The sequence below is a fragment of the Macaca thibetana genome, chromosome 8 (genome assembly GCF_024542745.1).
Source record: "Macaca thibetana thibetana isolate TM-01 chromosome 8, ASM2454274v1, whole genome shotgun sequence".
Lineage (NCBI taxonomy): Eukaryota > Metazoa > Chordata > Mammalia > Primates > Cercopithecidae > Macaca > Macaca thibetana.
Window position 1 is genome coordinate 37,264,277 of NC_065585.1, and position 12,018 is coordinate 37,276,294.

Consider the following 12,018-nt stretch of genomic DNA (forward strand, 5'->3'; position numbering starts at 1 on the left):
GCCTGGGCACACTGGCTCACATCTATAATCCTAGCACTTTGGGAGGTCAAGGAGGGTGGATCACTGGAGGTCAGGAGTTCGAGAACTGCCTGGCCAAAGTGATGAAACTCCATCTCTACAAAAAGGAAAAAAATTAGCTAGACATGGTGGCAGGCACCCGTTATCGCAGCTACTTGGGAGGCTGAGGCATGAGTATCACTTCAACCTGGGAGGCAGAGGTTGCAGTAAGCTGAGATTGTACCACTGCACTCCATCCTGGGTGACAGAGAGACTCTGTCTCAAAAAAAAAAAAAAAAAAAAAAAAAAAAAAAAAAAAAAAAAAAAAAATGTGTTTATTCTAAACTGATAGATATTTAGCATTAAATTTGTTAATCATTCAGCAGATACATCTACCATGCCAGGCCCCCATGCTGGGACCTAAGAATATAGACTAGCATAAGACAGGCTCTGTTTTCTACATTTAATAGGGGGATTATGATGGACAGAGTTGGTAAAACCATGAGGGAAGAACTATCATAGGTAGCTGGATGCTGGGAGGGCAGGGGATGTTTTCAAGAAACTTCACACATGTAATTGAACATGGCTAAGGTGAAAGGTACATGTGGAGATGAGGCTAGGAAGGTAGATAGACATGCCTAGCAAGAAAGATCTTGTGTTTTAAAATCAAGGGTTTGTACTTGATTCTGCACGTGAAAGTGAGCCATTGAAGCATTTTAAAGTAGGGAAATGACATGAAAAATGTGTGTTTTTGCAAGATCACAGTGTTCCTTTTGTAGCTGCAATAAAGCAATCTTAATTTTGTCATTGTGATCTGTAGCATCTGTATGGATAAACCATCAAAGATTTCAGTAGGCCAGATCAGGGATGATATTAACAACTTCAGTAATGGTTATTCACCTGCACAGTGCACTGTTTAATGTACTTGTCCACAGTTGCAATGCAGTAGCTGCCTGTTGTGAGATGTAGACCCTGTTTTATTTCTATTCCATTACCCTTTATGGAAAACTCAAAGGGCACTCTTTTCTCCTAATTTGTCCTGGAAGATAGATTATATCAAATAGATATTCTAAAAGCTAGAATAAACATTTTTCTCTCTGTGAGAAAGATGGCTATATCATTTTCGATACTCTTTACAAAAGATTTTACTTTTGTTTTTAGTAACAGTCCTAATGGTTGGAAAGTAAAAGTCCTGACTTTCCATTTAATAGAGGTAATTGTATTTTTCAAACTTACGTTTGTTTCTTGTGGATTTGGTAGTCCTTGTAAGTGAGCCTATTATTTCAATATAGACCCAAGTTTGGCAACACCATTCTATTATTACATTTCCAAGGCGGATGCCACCTTGTGCTGTTTTTACATAAATAAAGCATATGCCTAATGCTTTAGTTTTAAAAACACTTTGACCTGCATCTTTTAAATCACATCTGGAAATCCTGCGAGGCAGTTAATATCCTCATTTACAGAGCAGATAACAGGCGTTCTGTTAAGTCCACTAACTGGCCCAAGGGTTGCCTGCCACTGCATGGTACAATCAAGACTGTATCTACTTTTATCATCAAACTGAATTGGCATACATGACAAAGCCATGCTCACAAACAGAGCAATTAAAATATCTTGCTATACTGGACTGTAGGACTGGACATAAACTATAGGACTGGACATAAATGTCAAGCTAGTTGCAGCCCAAACACATGGCTTTGTAAAGTTCTTCTCTCTTCCTTTCTTTCCAACCAGCAACTTCGTTCAAAAGTCAGTGCCACAGCAAGAAAAAAATTAGAAACTTATTAAAATAGAATGGAATATTGACCCACTGACAACTGATCAGGAGTTGTCATTCTTGATTTATCAATACAGTGTGAATAAAATTAAAAATATTGAAATAAAAGTATTCCCATGTCAAGATAACTGAATTCCAGCATCCTTATGCTCATCTGATATTTGTCTTATGCCCACAGCCAGATGGTATATGGAAGACATCACTATGCCTCCCCAAGCTTAAATGCTACCATTTGGTGTTTTCAAAATAAAACTCTTTATTTTTTTTCCTTTTTTTATCAAGGTACCCCAGGGATTTCAGTAATTTTCTAGCCTAAGGGTTAGCAAACTATGACCCAGGGGCAAAATTTGGACTGCTATCTTTTCAGTAGGGCCCTTAAGCCAAGAATAGCTTTTAGATTTTTAAGTCATTGAGATTTTAAGACAAAAGAACAATATTTTGTGACACATGAAAATGATACTAACTTTTAAATGTCAATGTTCATAAAGTTTCATTGGAAAACAGCCATGTTGAATCATTTACATATTGTCTATGGCTTCATTTTGTGTAACGACAGAGATGAGTTGTTTAGACAGAGACCGTATGGTCTGCAAAGCCTAAAATATTTATTATCTGGCTCGTTATAGGAAAAGTTTGCTGTAGCCTATTTAGAGTGTAAAGGGATTAAGAGATTCTTCTTGTTTTCCTTGGATGAGGGTTGAGTGGAGGGCAACACATATATTAGCTTACATATGCTTTTCCATTTAGTTGGGTGGAGAGATCTGCATTTTCCAACATTTGGAAAAATCCAACTAAGATGCAGGTCTGAAGTTGATTAAACCGCTCTAGTTCTACCTTAATATAAAAGGGTGACAAGTTACCAAAAAAGGAAAAGCACAAGAAGTAACCAAGATGAGAGTTCTAATAGTGGCAGGAATTTAAAATCTGATATGAGATACTAATTTGGTTTACAATCTTTGAAACTTTTAATTACTATCACATTCCTTTCCTATTTTATTTTGAGGTAGTTGTCCTTCTCCCACTGTTTCCTACCTCCACCATGGGAAAAAAAATTCTCTTTAAGCTTTAACATTCTTAGCAAATGTGTTTATTTTGATTTCATTTGTTTTGAGAATGATTTCAAGTATGCATCACTTGAATATATGAGAAATAAAGCCAATATTTTCAGAGTTCATTATTTGACCAGATAATTTTACACAAGCCTTAATATTTCTTCATATTTTTTCTATGTGGATGGGCAAGATATAACATTTAAACATTAAAAGATTACAGTGAAGCTACTAGCAGCATATTGCAAAGTGTGAATTTGGAGTTTTTAAAGAGTGAACTGTTACAATATTTCAAGTTAAATATTTTTTCCTGACATGTTTTTTGACAGCATATATATCCTCAGAAGTTCAAATAAAAGATATTATGGCATATAAGATAGAACTCTATAGCTATCTAAAGGAAAAGCATGTAAATTTCTAGATAGAAATTCATTGTACCTAATGGGAACTTGAGGATTTAAATCACAGCCTAGGTCAGGATTTTATTGTATGATATAGGTAAGTCAGGTATTTCTGCCTTCTTATCTGATGGTTAAGGGAGTAAGGCACAAAGAGAATGTGATTTCTACCATCTGTCCCCCCACCCCAGGTAAAATTGCCCTTAGATCTTGGTTTCTTAACTCCTGGTTCCTAATGTTCAAGGCAGGTGATTTTCCATGTAGGTGCCCAACAAATGATTGTGATCAGTTGGTTAAGCTGTGTGACCCAAACAAGGGTGAAGTCACTAAGTTTACTCTAGACAGTGGGTAATGCCCTTTATTTGAGTAGTGCATATATATGTATTTTATTATAACTACATCTATACAGTTTATTAAAATTATATCTTTTTTTCCATATGGAGTATCCTATTTGAGCTTCCTTCCATTCGCCATCTTGGACTGCAATTCTTTTGTCCTAGTTGTTAGATTAAAATTTATTTTATTATTCATATTTAATAGTTGCACTTATTTTTAGGAGTACATGTGATATTTTGATATCTGAATACCACATGAAATGATTAAATCAGAGTAGTTAGGATATCCATCACCTCAAACAGTTATCTTTTGTGTTGGGAACATTACAGTTCTTCTCTTCTATTTTGAAATGTATAATAAATGATTGCTAACTGTAGTTTTTCCTACAGTACTATTGAATGCTAGAACTTATTCCTTCCATCTAACTATATGTTTGTAGCCCTTGACTAAGTTCTCTTCATCCCCTTCCGTTCCCAGTCTCTGGTAACCACCATTCTACTCTCTATCTCCATGAGATCTACTTTTTTTAGTTTCCACAGGTAAATGAGAATATTTGATGTTTGTCTTTCTGTGCCTGGCTTATTTCACTTAATATAATGTCCCCCAGTTCCATCCATGTAGTGGGAAATGACAGGACTTCATTCTAGTTTTATAACTGAATAACATTCTACTGTGTGTATATACATAAAATATCCTTTCATTCATTGGTGGGTACTCAGGTTAATTCCATATCTTGGCTATTATAAATAGTGCTGCAATAAGTATGAAAGTGCAGATCTCTCTCTGATATATTGATTTCCCCTTCTTTTGGATATATACTCAGCAGTGGGATTGCTGGATCGCATGGTAATAAATTTTTATACTCATAAAATCTCACTTTTTGATAACTAATTACACAGCAGGTACTATGCTGAGATCTTTGCACTGATTAAGCCTCTGAATCCTCTCAAAAAGCCTGTGAGATAGAGACTGATAATACCTTTTCTTAAAAAAAAAATACATGAGGACATTAAGACAGAGAAAGCTTCACTGACTTGACCACAGTCACACAATAGTAAGTGGTCCAAGACTCTAACCTCAGATCTGCTAACCACTGTACTATGAGTGGCCACTATATTCTCAGCATAGTTCTTATTCCCGCCCCTTGCTCTTAATTCTAAGTGTCCTGTTCTGCATTTGACATAGTTGAATTTCATCCTATACCAACTATCCTAATTAAGGCAATCTTGACTTAAACTCATTCTACTGGGTTATAAACAGACTTTAACCCTGGATCTTCTCATCTTCTGTTAATTTAGTAATGCTGGTTCTCTATGTCATCACTCAAATAGTTTAATTGTAAATATAAAACATCTAGTCCTGAAACTTCTGGATCCATCTTTTATTTAGATTGAAATATAATGAAGTTCTAATGAGTTGCATGTTACTTGACTGTATTACAAAAAAATGTAATTTTAGCTTTTAGGTAATTTTTATCAATACATAGTCTAATGGAATTACTGCAATGGTACATATTAGAAATGCATGATTTTGAAAACATAAAGCTTAAAACTTAGGAATATTTATAACCCCATTGCAAATTTTGAGAAGAAATGTTAAATAGTACTTGAAATTGTTAGATTTTTAAACTAAAACTAATTTTAAAAACCTTATATTAAGTTCCATAGTCTAGTGCTTTCCATGTGAAAATTTGCTAAAAGTCTAATTTTGAGTGTTTTGGGAACAAACTGTGCCTTTAATTTCTATTCAAATTTTAGCACGTAATAGGCATAGAAATCTCTAGAGATTTCTAGAGGTTGGCTTGATGTTCTTTGATCCTTGCATCTGCTACTTGAGGACTAAATAAATGCCCTATTGTTGTCAGTGACTGCCACATTCTGAACAGAGATGCTAGTTTAAAGTAAGAGTAGTTGGAGCAACAAGCAATTGGATTTTCATGGTGTGCTAAGGCAATCTGACATTCACAACCCTGATGGGCATGAAGAAATAAGAACATAGATTCCTAGGGGTATTTGAGGTTCCCTCTACTTTATTGACTTCTTCCCTTTCTCCAATAATTGATCATTATATATATAATTACATTTTGATAGCTAGATTTAACAAAGGTTGATGTTTCTCTGCTGTTAAGGATTTACTCTTCTCATTTATCTGATTGACTATGCTGAGATATTCAATTAAGAGATGGTTCTTGCCATCTTAATTTAGCTGGGAAGAGAAACAAAAGGAACTCTGTCCATTTGCCGAGTGCCCTAAGAGCACTGTTGAGACCAAAGGAAGAGAGGATAGTTGTGTGATCTTTGGCTTCTCTCAGTTTTTCATCTTCTCTTCCACTTGGTTTGTCACTTTTATGGATTCATTATAACTCCTCTCCCTGGTACTGTTACCTCTTAGAGTGTTGAGCCTCCCAGTGGTTTTCCTGACCTCTACTCTCTTCTGCTTTCAGGAAGGTTAACTTTCTGAAAATGTTCACTCCCCAGCTCACTCTGTCTATACGTCTAGCTTAGAGTAGTCACTTTATTCCCTAATTGCCTTTCTGTGGAGCTTTCCCCTCAGTAGACTGAAGATCCTGAGGTGTAAGGACTGTTTTCTCATCTGTGCTTCTATGTACCTGTCAGGATGGTTGGCCCTTAGGGACTGTTACCTGTCTCAATGAGGAAACATGGTGATGCTATGCTCATGGCCAGAATCTACAGGGACTACTCACTGCTAGTCAGACCAAGCCCCTAATCTTGAACCGAGCTTCATTTTTATTAATACTAATTATTACTTAAATACTTAAAGCCACTCAAAGTATGAATAATTTATAATCCTCACCCACAGCCTCTAAACCCAAATAACCATCCCATCACCTAACCTCCTCTTCCTCCAAGCCACTGCTCACTGGGCCCGTCAACTTGCCATGTGGATTTTCTCTATTGCCTCGTCATGAGGGCAGCTACCCTTGCCAGGACTCTGCTTCTCCTTGTCTCCCTAAAACTTGCTCATCTGAGGTTCCGACTCATAGCACACATCACCCGCCTTCCTTTGATAGTTACATTCTCCAGTATAATTGTTTGCAGGTGTTTAACTGTTGATTCTTCCATATGATTTGCAGTTCTTTACAACAACTATGGCTTTTTAATACATAGTACATGTGCAGTCAATCTCTCACTAAGCATGCAAATATTACAGAAATTGAACTTTAAATGACATTCATGCTCATTTATTTAGCAAGCATTGAAACTCCACCATGTTTCCTATACTGTGTTAGGAATGGGGAATTCACAGATTGAAAAAAAACTTGAATGGCAGGACAGAAATGGGTCCCTTTTCTGTCTCTAATGTACCCAAGACATGACTCTATATCTCCTGTTACATTGTGCTGCACTGTTAGTGCCACATGGACCCCTCTGGCTTAGCACCTCCAGGATAGGGAATGGGTTTAGGTTCTTAGGGTCTGCCACATACTGTGTTCCTTGAGAATGCTGGGAATGAACTGTTAAGCTGGACTATGGTGTAATTTGAAAAATGTTTTATTAAAGCCTGTACAGGGTACTGTGGGAGGATAGGAGAGAGGGTATTCAGCCTATTTTTCTGTTTCTTGGCCAGGGGTAAGCCCTTCTTGCCAAATGGCAGCCCCAACAGACTGCATTTGGATGCAGTTTCACTTGGACAGTAATTTTACTTAAACCAATGTTGGCAGTCCTCATTTGGTGGGTTACATTTTTGAGGAGGCACTGTAATTTAGAAGCATGTAAGTTGGCTAAACTAGGATCTTTTATTTGAACGAGGACTTAAAGCCCATATTTTTATAGAAAAGGCCTATGTTTAATAAATTTTAATACACCTATTATGTAGTATACAGTTTTCTAAGGTTTAACAATCTATTGTATGATCCTACTGGTGTTTCAATGGTGACTAACTCATTTATAAGATTTACATAGAGGTTTTCTAAAGTGTATGGAAGAAACCGTTAACACAGTGGCTATTTCTGGGGAGTAGGCCTGATGTGCCATTCAGGTGAGAAAAAGGATTTCTATTTTTTCCTGTAAACCTTCTGTACTGCTTTGAGTTTTTACTCAAAAAGTAAAACATTTTGAGAATGTTTTACTTTTATATAAAAATGAGTTAATAGAGTTGATATGAATCCCAATTAAGGATAAAATGCTTAAGTAGTTTTTGGGAAATGGCTACAAGCCAGGGGAGAAAATATAGGACTATGAGACTACACAGGAATTCCCTCCGACCCCCACAAAGCAGAAGAGTTACCTCCTGGAGAAATGGCTGAACAGAGCAGGGGGCTGTGGTTGGATCTGGAGCTGCTGAGGAAAGGTCATCAAGGACTGTGAAGCACGTCAAGCAGGAGACCTCCTGGATTAGGTGGCTTGTGGTGCTGCTTGCTTTCAAAACTATTGGGTTTGGCCAGGCATGGTGGCTCACGCCTGTAATCCAGCACTTTGGGAGGCTGAGGCGGGCGGATCACCTGAGGTCGGGACTTTGAGACCAGCCTGACCAACATGGAGAAACCCCGTCTCTACTAAAAATACAAAATTAGCAGGGCGTGGTGGTGCATGTCTGTAATCCCAGCAACTTGGAGGCTGAGGCCGGAGAATCACTTGAACCCAGGAGGCGGAGATTGCAGTGAGCCAAGATTGTGCCATTGCACTCCAGCCTGGGCAACAAGAGTGAAAGTCTGTCTCTAAATAAATAAAAATAAAAGAATAAAAAGTATTGGGTTCGTAGGTGTTTGTGAGCAGATGAGCTCTGTCAGTGCAGGCTGCCAAATGCATGGGCCGCCTGCGTTGGTTTTATGTAGTGGCAAAGAGCAAATGAGGCCAGGATGGTCAGCACAGCTTCAGGTGCTAGGACTTGGCACTGATCAAAGCTTTTTTAAAAATGCTTTATTACACAGACAATATTTTATTTAGTTTTTTCCCCTTAAAATTTGAGTGAAGGAAAAGCAACACTATTGAACATGTGAAAACAAAGGATACTGGCAAGAGATGGCTAAATGAAGGCATTTGTTGAAGGTTATAGCAGGTTCAACATTATTAAATCAGGGGTATAATTCATGCACTCAAATCTGAAAAAGTTTTAGATGGGATAGATGCCTTTATTCTTGCCTGTTAAAATCAAAAGAGCTTAATTTTACAATGTTAATGGAGTGGCACTTTTTGAATAAACTTAAGTAGGTCACAAATACATATTGTAATAACCCTTTCTATGATACTAATTACATAAATGTAATTAAAGGATATGAGTCAGAAAAATAACTCTAACATACTTGAAAATTCTATCCCCTCCCTAAATTAACTTCCCTAAGCTACTTCATACAGATGAACACATGCACGCATATGTAGTTTTGTGTTATACTATATATATCTCGCAACGTACCTTTTTTTTGGGGGGGGCGGGGATAGGGTCTTACTTTGTTGCCTAAGCTACCGTGCAGTGGCACAAACACAGCTCACTGCAGCCTTGACCTTCTAGGCTCAAGTGATCCTCCTGCTTCAGCCCCCCAGGTAGCTGGGACTGCAGGCACACACCACCATACCCAGCTGATTTCTTAGAGATGGGGTTTTACCATGTTGCCTAGGTTGAACTTGAACTCCTGAGCTCAAGTGATCCATCCACCTTGGCCTCCCAAAGTGTTGGAGTTACAGATGTGAGCCACCATGGCCAGCCAACTTGTCTCTTTTTTTTAACTTAACAATGGGTTTTCCAGGTCATCACTTATAATTCACCTTGTACTTTTAAATGGTTATCATTTTCTACAGTTTGAACATACCATATTTATATTCTACTTGAATTCAAGAACAAATAATTAAGCTTTCATCCAACAGGATTTTTACCTGAAGAAGTCCTCAGGGACTTTACAGAGAATGATAGGTATTTCAGCAATTCCATATTCTATGAACTGGTATTAGGAGCATGGAATGAAATGAGGGAAGGGAGCTACAAGTAACAGTAAAGATCAGCAAAGGGCCTGGTAAAATTAATTCCAAATGCTATAACTTTTTGGCCAAAAAGCTTATTGGTGTGGCTTTATTTTAAAGAGAAGTCAGACCTTGTAGATGATAGCTGATTTACAAAGTGTAAAGTCCTCTTTTTCTCTTTAAGTGTAAGTGCTCTTTTTTTTTTCTCTTCACCCTTTAGTTCTGTTTTATCCTTTGGAATGCTCATTACTATTTCTTGGAAAATAACTACGGCAGGAAGGGCTGCTTGTTTTTTAAAAAAATATAGCAAGAAAACTAACAATTTGTGGACATAATGGTCATGTATTTTGACCATGATTAAGAGGTTATTGACCAGCTATGGACCATGATTTTATTCAAATATAGGTTAAAGCATTTAAGACTACAAATGAACCTTTTATGGGGTGATAAACTGTTCTTCTGTGCTGACCATTTCCCTCCCCACCAAAGGAGCAGTAGTGTAGATTTGTATGTGGACTTTAACCCACACATATTTGGTGTTCTGTTTATAAATTTGGTAACATTTTAGAAGTTGCATTAGCTGCTTCATACTGGTCATTTAATACACAGAAGCCTGTTTAGACTCAAAATTGAAAGGCAAAGAGTTGCCATTTTTAATAGGTCTAGACACAGTCATTTCTTATGTGATCTATTTTAATGAAAGTTATTTTTAGCCTTTAAATGTAGCCTTTAAAGCACTGAAATCTTCAGTGATTTAACATCTTGGCTGCGTTTTTTTGTTGTTGTTGTTGTTTTTTTACCCCTTTATCTCTTTGCTTATGGGAACTATATGTCTTAAAGCTTCCTGAATCCTTAAAGCAGGAAGTATAGTTCTGGAGGCTTGTTAAATGAATACATGTGATGTCACAGAGTTTTCATAGGACTTTACGTGCTGTCAATTGCATCAGTTAAAACTGTTACAAGTAATAATGTACTACAATCTGTTGAAAACTTGACCTTGGAATTTACCAGTCCTCCAAACTTCTCTCCTTTCCTTGAGGAGTAGTTAAGAGAGTGTATTTATTTTCACCTGTGCATGCCAAGGATTTCTGACCCAGATGTTACTGGCCTATCAGGGAATCTGATCTAGAATACAAGCTCATAAATTATTGCTTCTTTTTATACCTTATTGTAATGTATGTGGTTTAGTGGAAAAATACATGTTTCTAATTCACTGTGGCTTCTATCTGCAGACTACCTATTATGAGCCTGTAAATTTACATATATTATTACAAAACCTTACAATAGTTTTGTAAGGTCAGTGATGCCCCTGTTTAATACAGGAGGAAATAGAAGCTCAGAGAGGCATATAGTTATCTAAAGTTACAGAGCTGGTAAGGGCAGAGCTTGGTATTCACACCCAGATGTAACAGACCTGAAAGCACATCTGTTTCACAAACTCCTAGCGGACTTCAGTGAGTGAGTTATAGAGAGAAAGAGAATGGATTTAAAAGACAGATGGTTTTGGCGGCTTTCAGAACCAATTCAGCTGCTACTCTGTTAGTCCCAGGTTTCTTATATGCCAAATGGAGTTTCTAATGTCCACATGTAGGATTATTGTGAAGATTCAATGGAAATATGTGTAAAACCTTTGACACATTGTAGGTTTTCAACAAAATGACCTAAACTTCCACCCCGCCCCCAGCCCCACCCAGGTCACCCTCTGATGAATGTAGGTGCTAGTGTTGACCAGTGCCCTATAAAATAGACCATGCATTTGAAAACATTTTAAAAATTAAAATTCTTAACTCATTTCCTATACACAAATGCTTATTACAGTGTTCCCATTGGAGGCCTTTTGAGGGCAGGACAGATTTCAATACTGGCGGCAAGTAATTTGTAGAAGGAGTGTTTTCGTTTTCTTTTGAATTTTTTGTTTTAATCCCATTTGGAGATTACTAACATTTCCGAAAGTTCTCATGGCGCGTGGGACCCTGGGCTGGCATTCTCTCTTGGGTTATTGATGTAGTAAGCTGTTGGAAGAGACGGGAATGATTTAGAATGAGATGGCTCTAGGAAACAAATGAGTTAAACAATATTTCTCTGATGATGAGAATTTCAAATGGGCTAACATATGAGTTTACAAAAGTTTTGTTTGTAAAACAAGTACCTTTCTTTGACTGAAATTTTCTTTTTTCTCTTTAAAATTGTTTTTAGGATGCAGAATAGAAAACTGCGATTCTTGCTTTAGCAAAGACTTTTGTACCAAGTGCAAAGTAGGCTTTTATTTGCATAGAGGCCGTTGCTTTGATGAATGTCCAGATGGTTTTGCACCATTAGAAGAAACCATGGAATGTGTGGGTGAGTAGTTTTTAATGTGACTCTCAAACTGCAACTTTTATTTTAACACCTGTTTCTTAAAAATATGCATGCTAGATATATTTAAACTAAGAAACAAATTGGTTCTCTTGTTCAGTAGAACTGAAAATTAAGTTCTTTGCTGACTTTAAGTATCATGACAATTGGATAGTCTCATATCTTGCTGTAAAATTTGCTAGTTGTGC

The 12,018-nt window shown here is 37.1% G+C and overlaps 1 protein-coding gene across 3 annotated transcripts in view; it reads left to right on the top strand.

Annotated features, from left to right (window-relative positions):
* Positions 1-12,018, top strand: part of RSPO2 (R-spondin 2) — a 168,660-nt gene that overhangs the window by 94,949 nt on the left and 61,693 nt on the right. For all 3 annotated transcript variants that reach the window (XM_050800277.1, XM_050800276.1, XM_050800278.1), the window contains one exon: positions 11,672-11,815. In XM_050800277.1, coding sequence (XP_050656234.1) covers positions 11,672-11,815 — 144 coding nt within the window. The remainder of the gene's footprint in view (positions 1-11,671; positions 11,816-12,018) is intronic.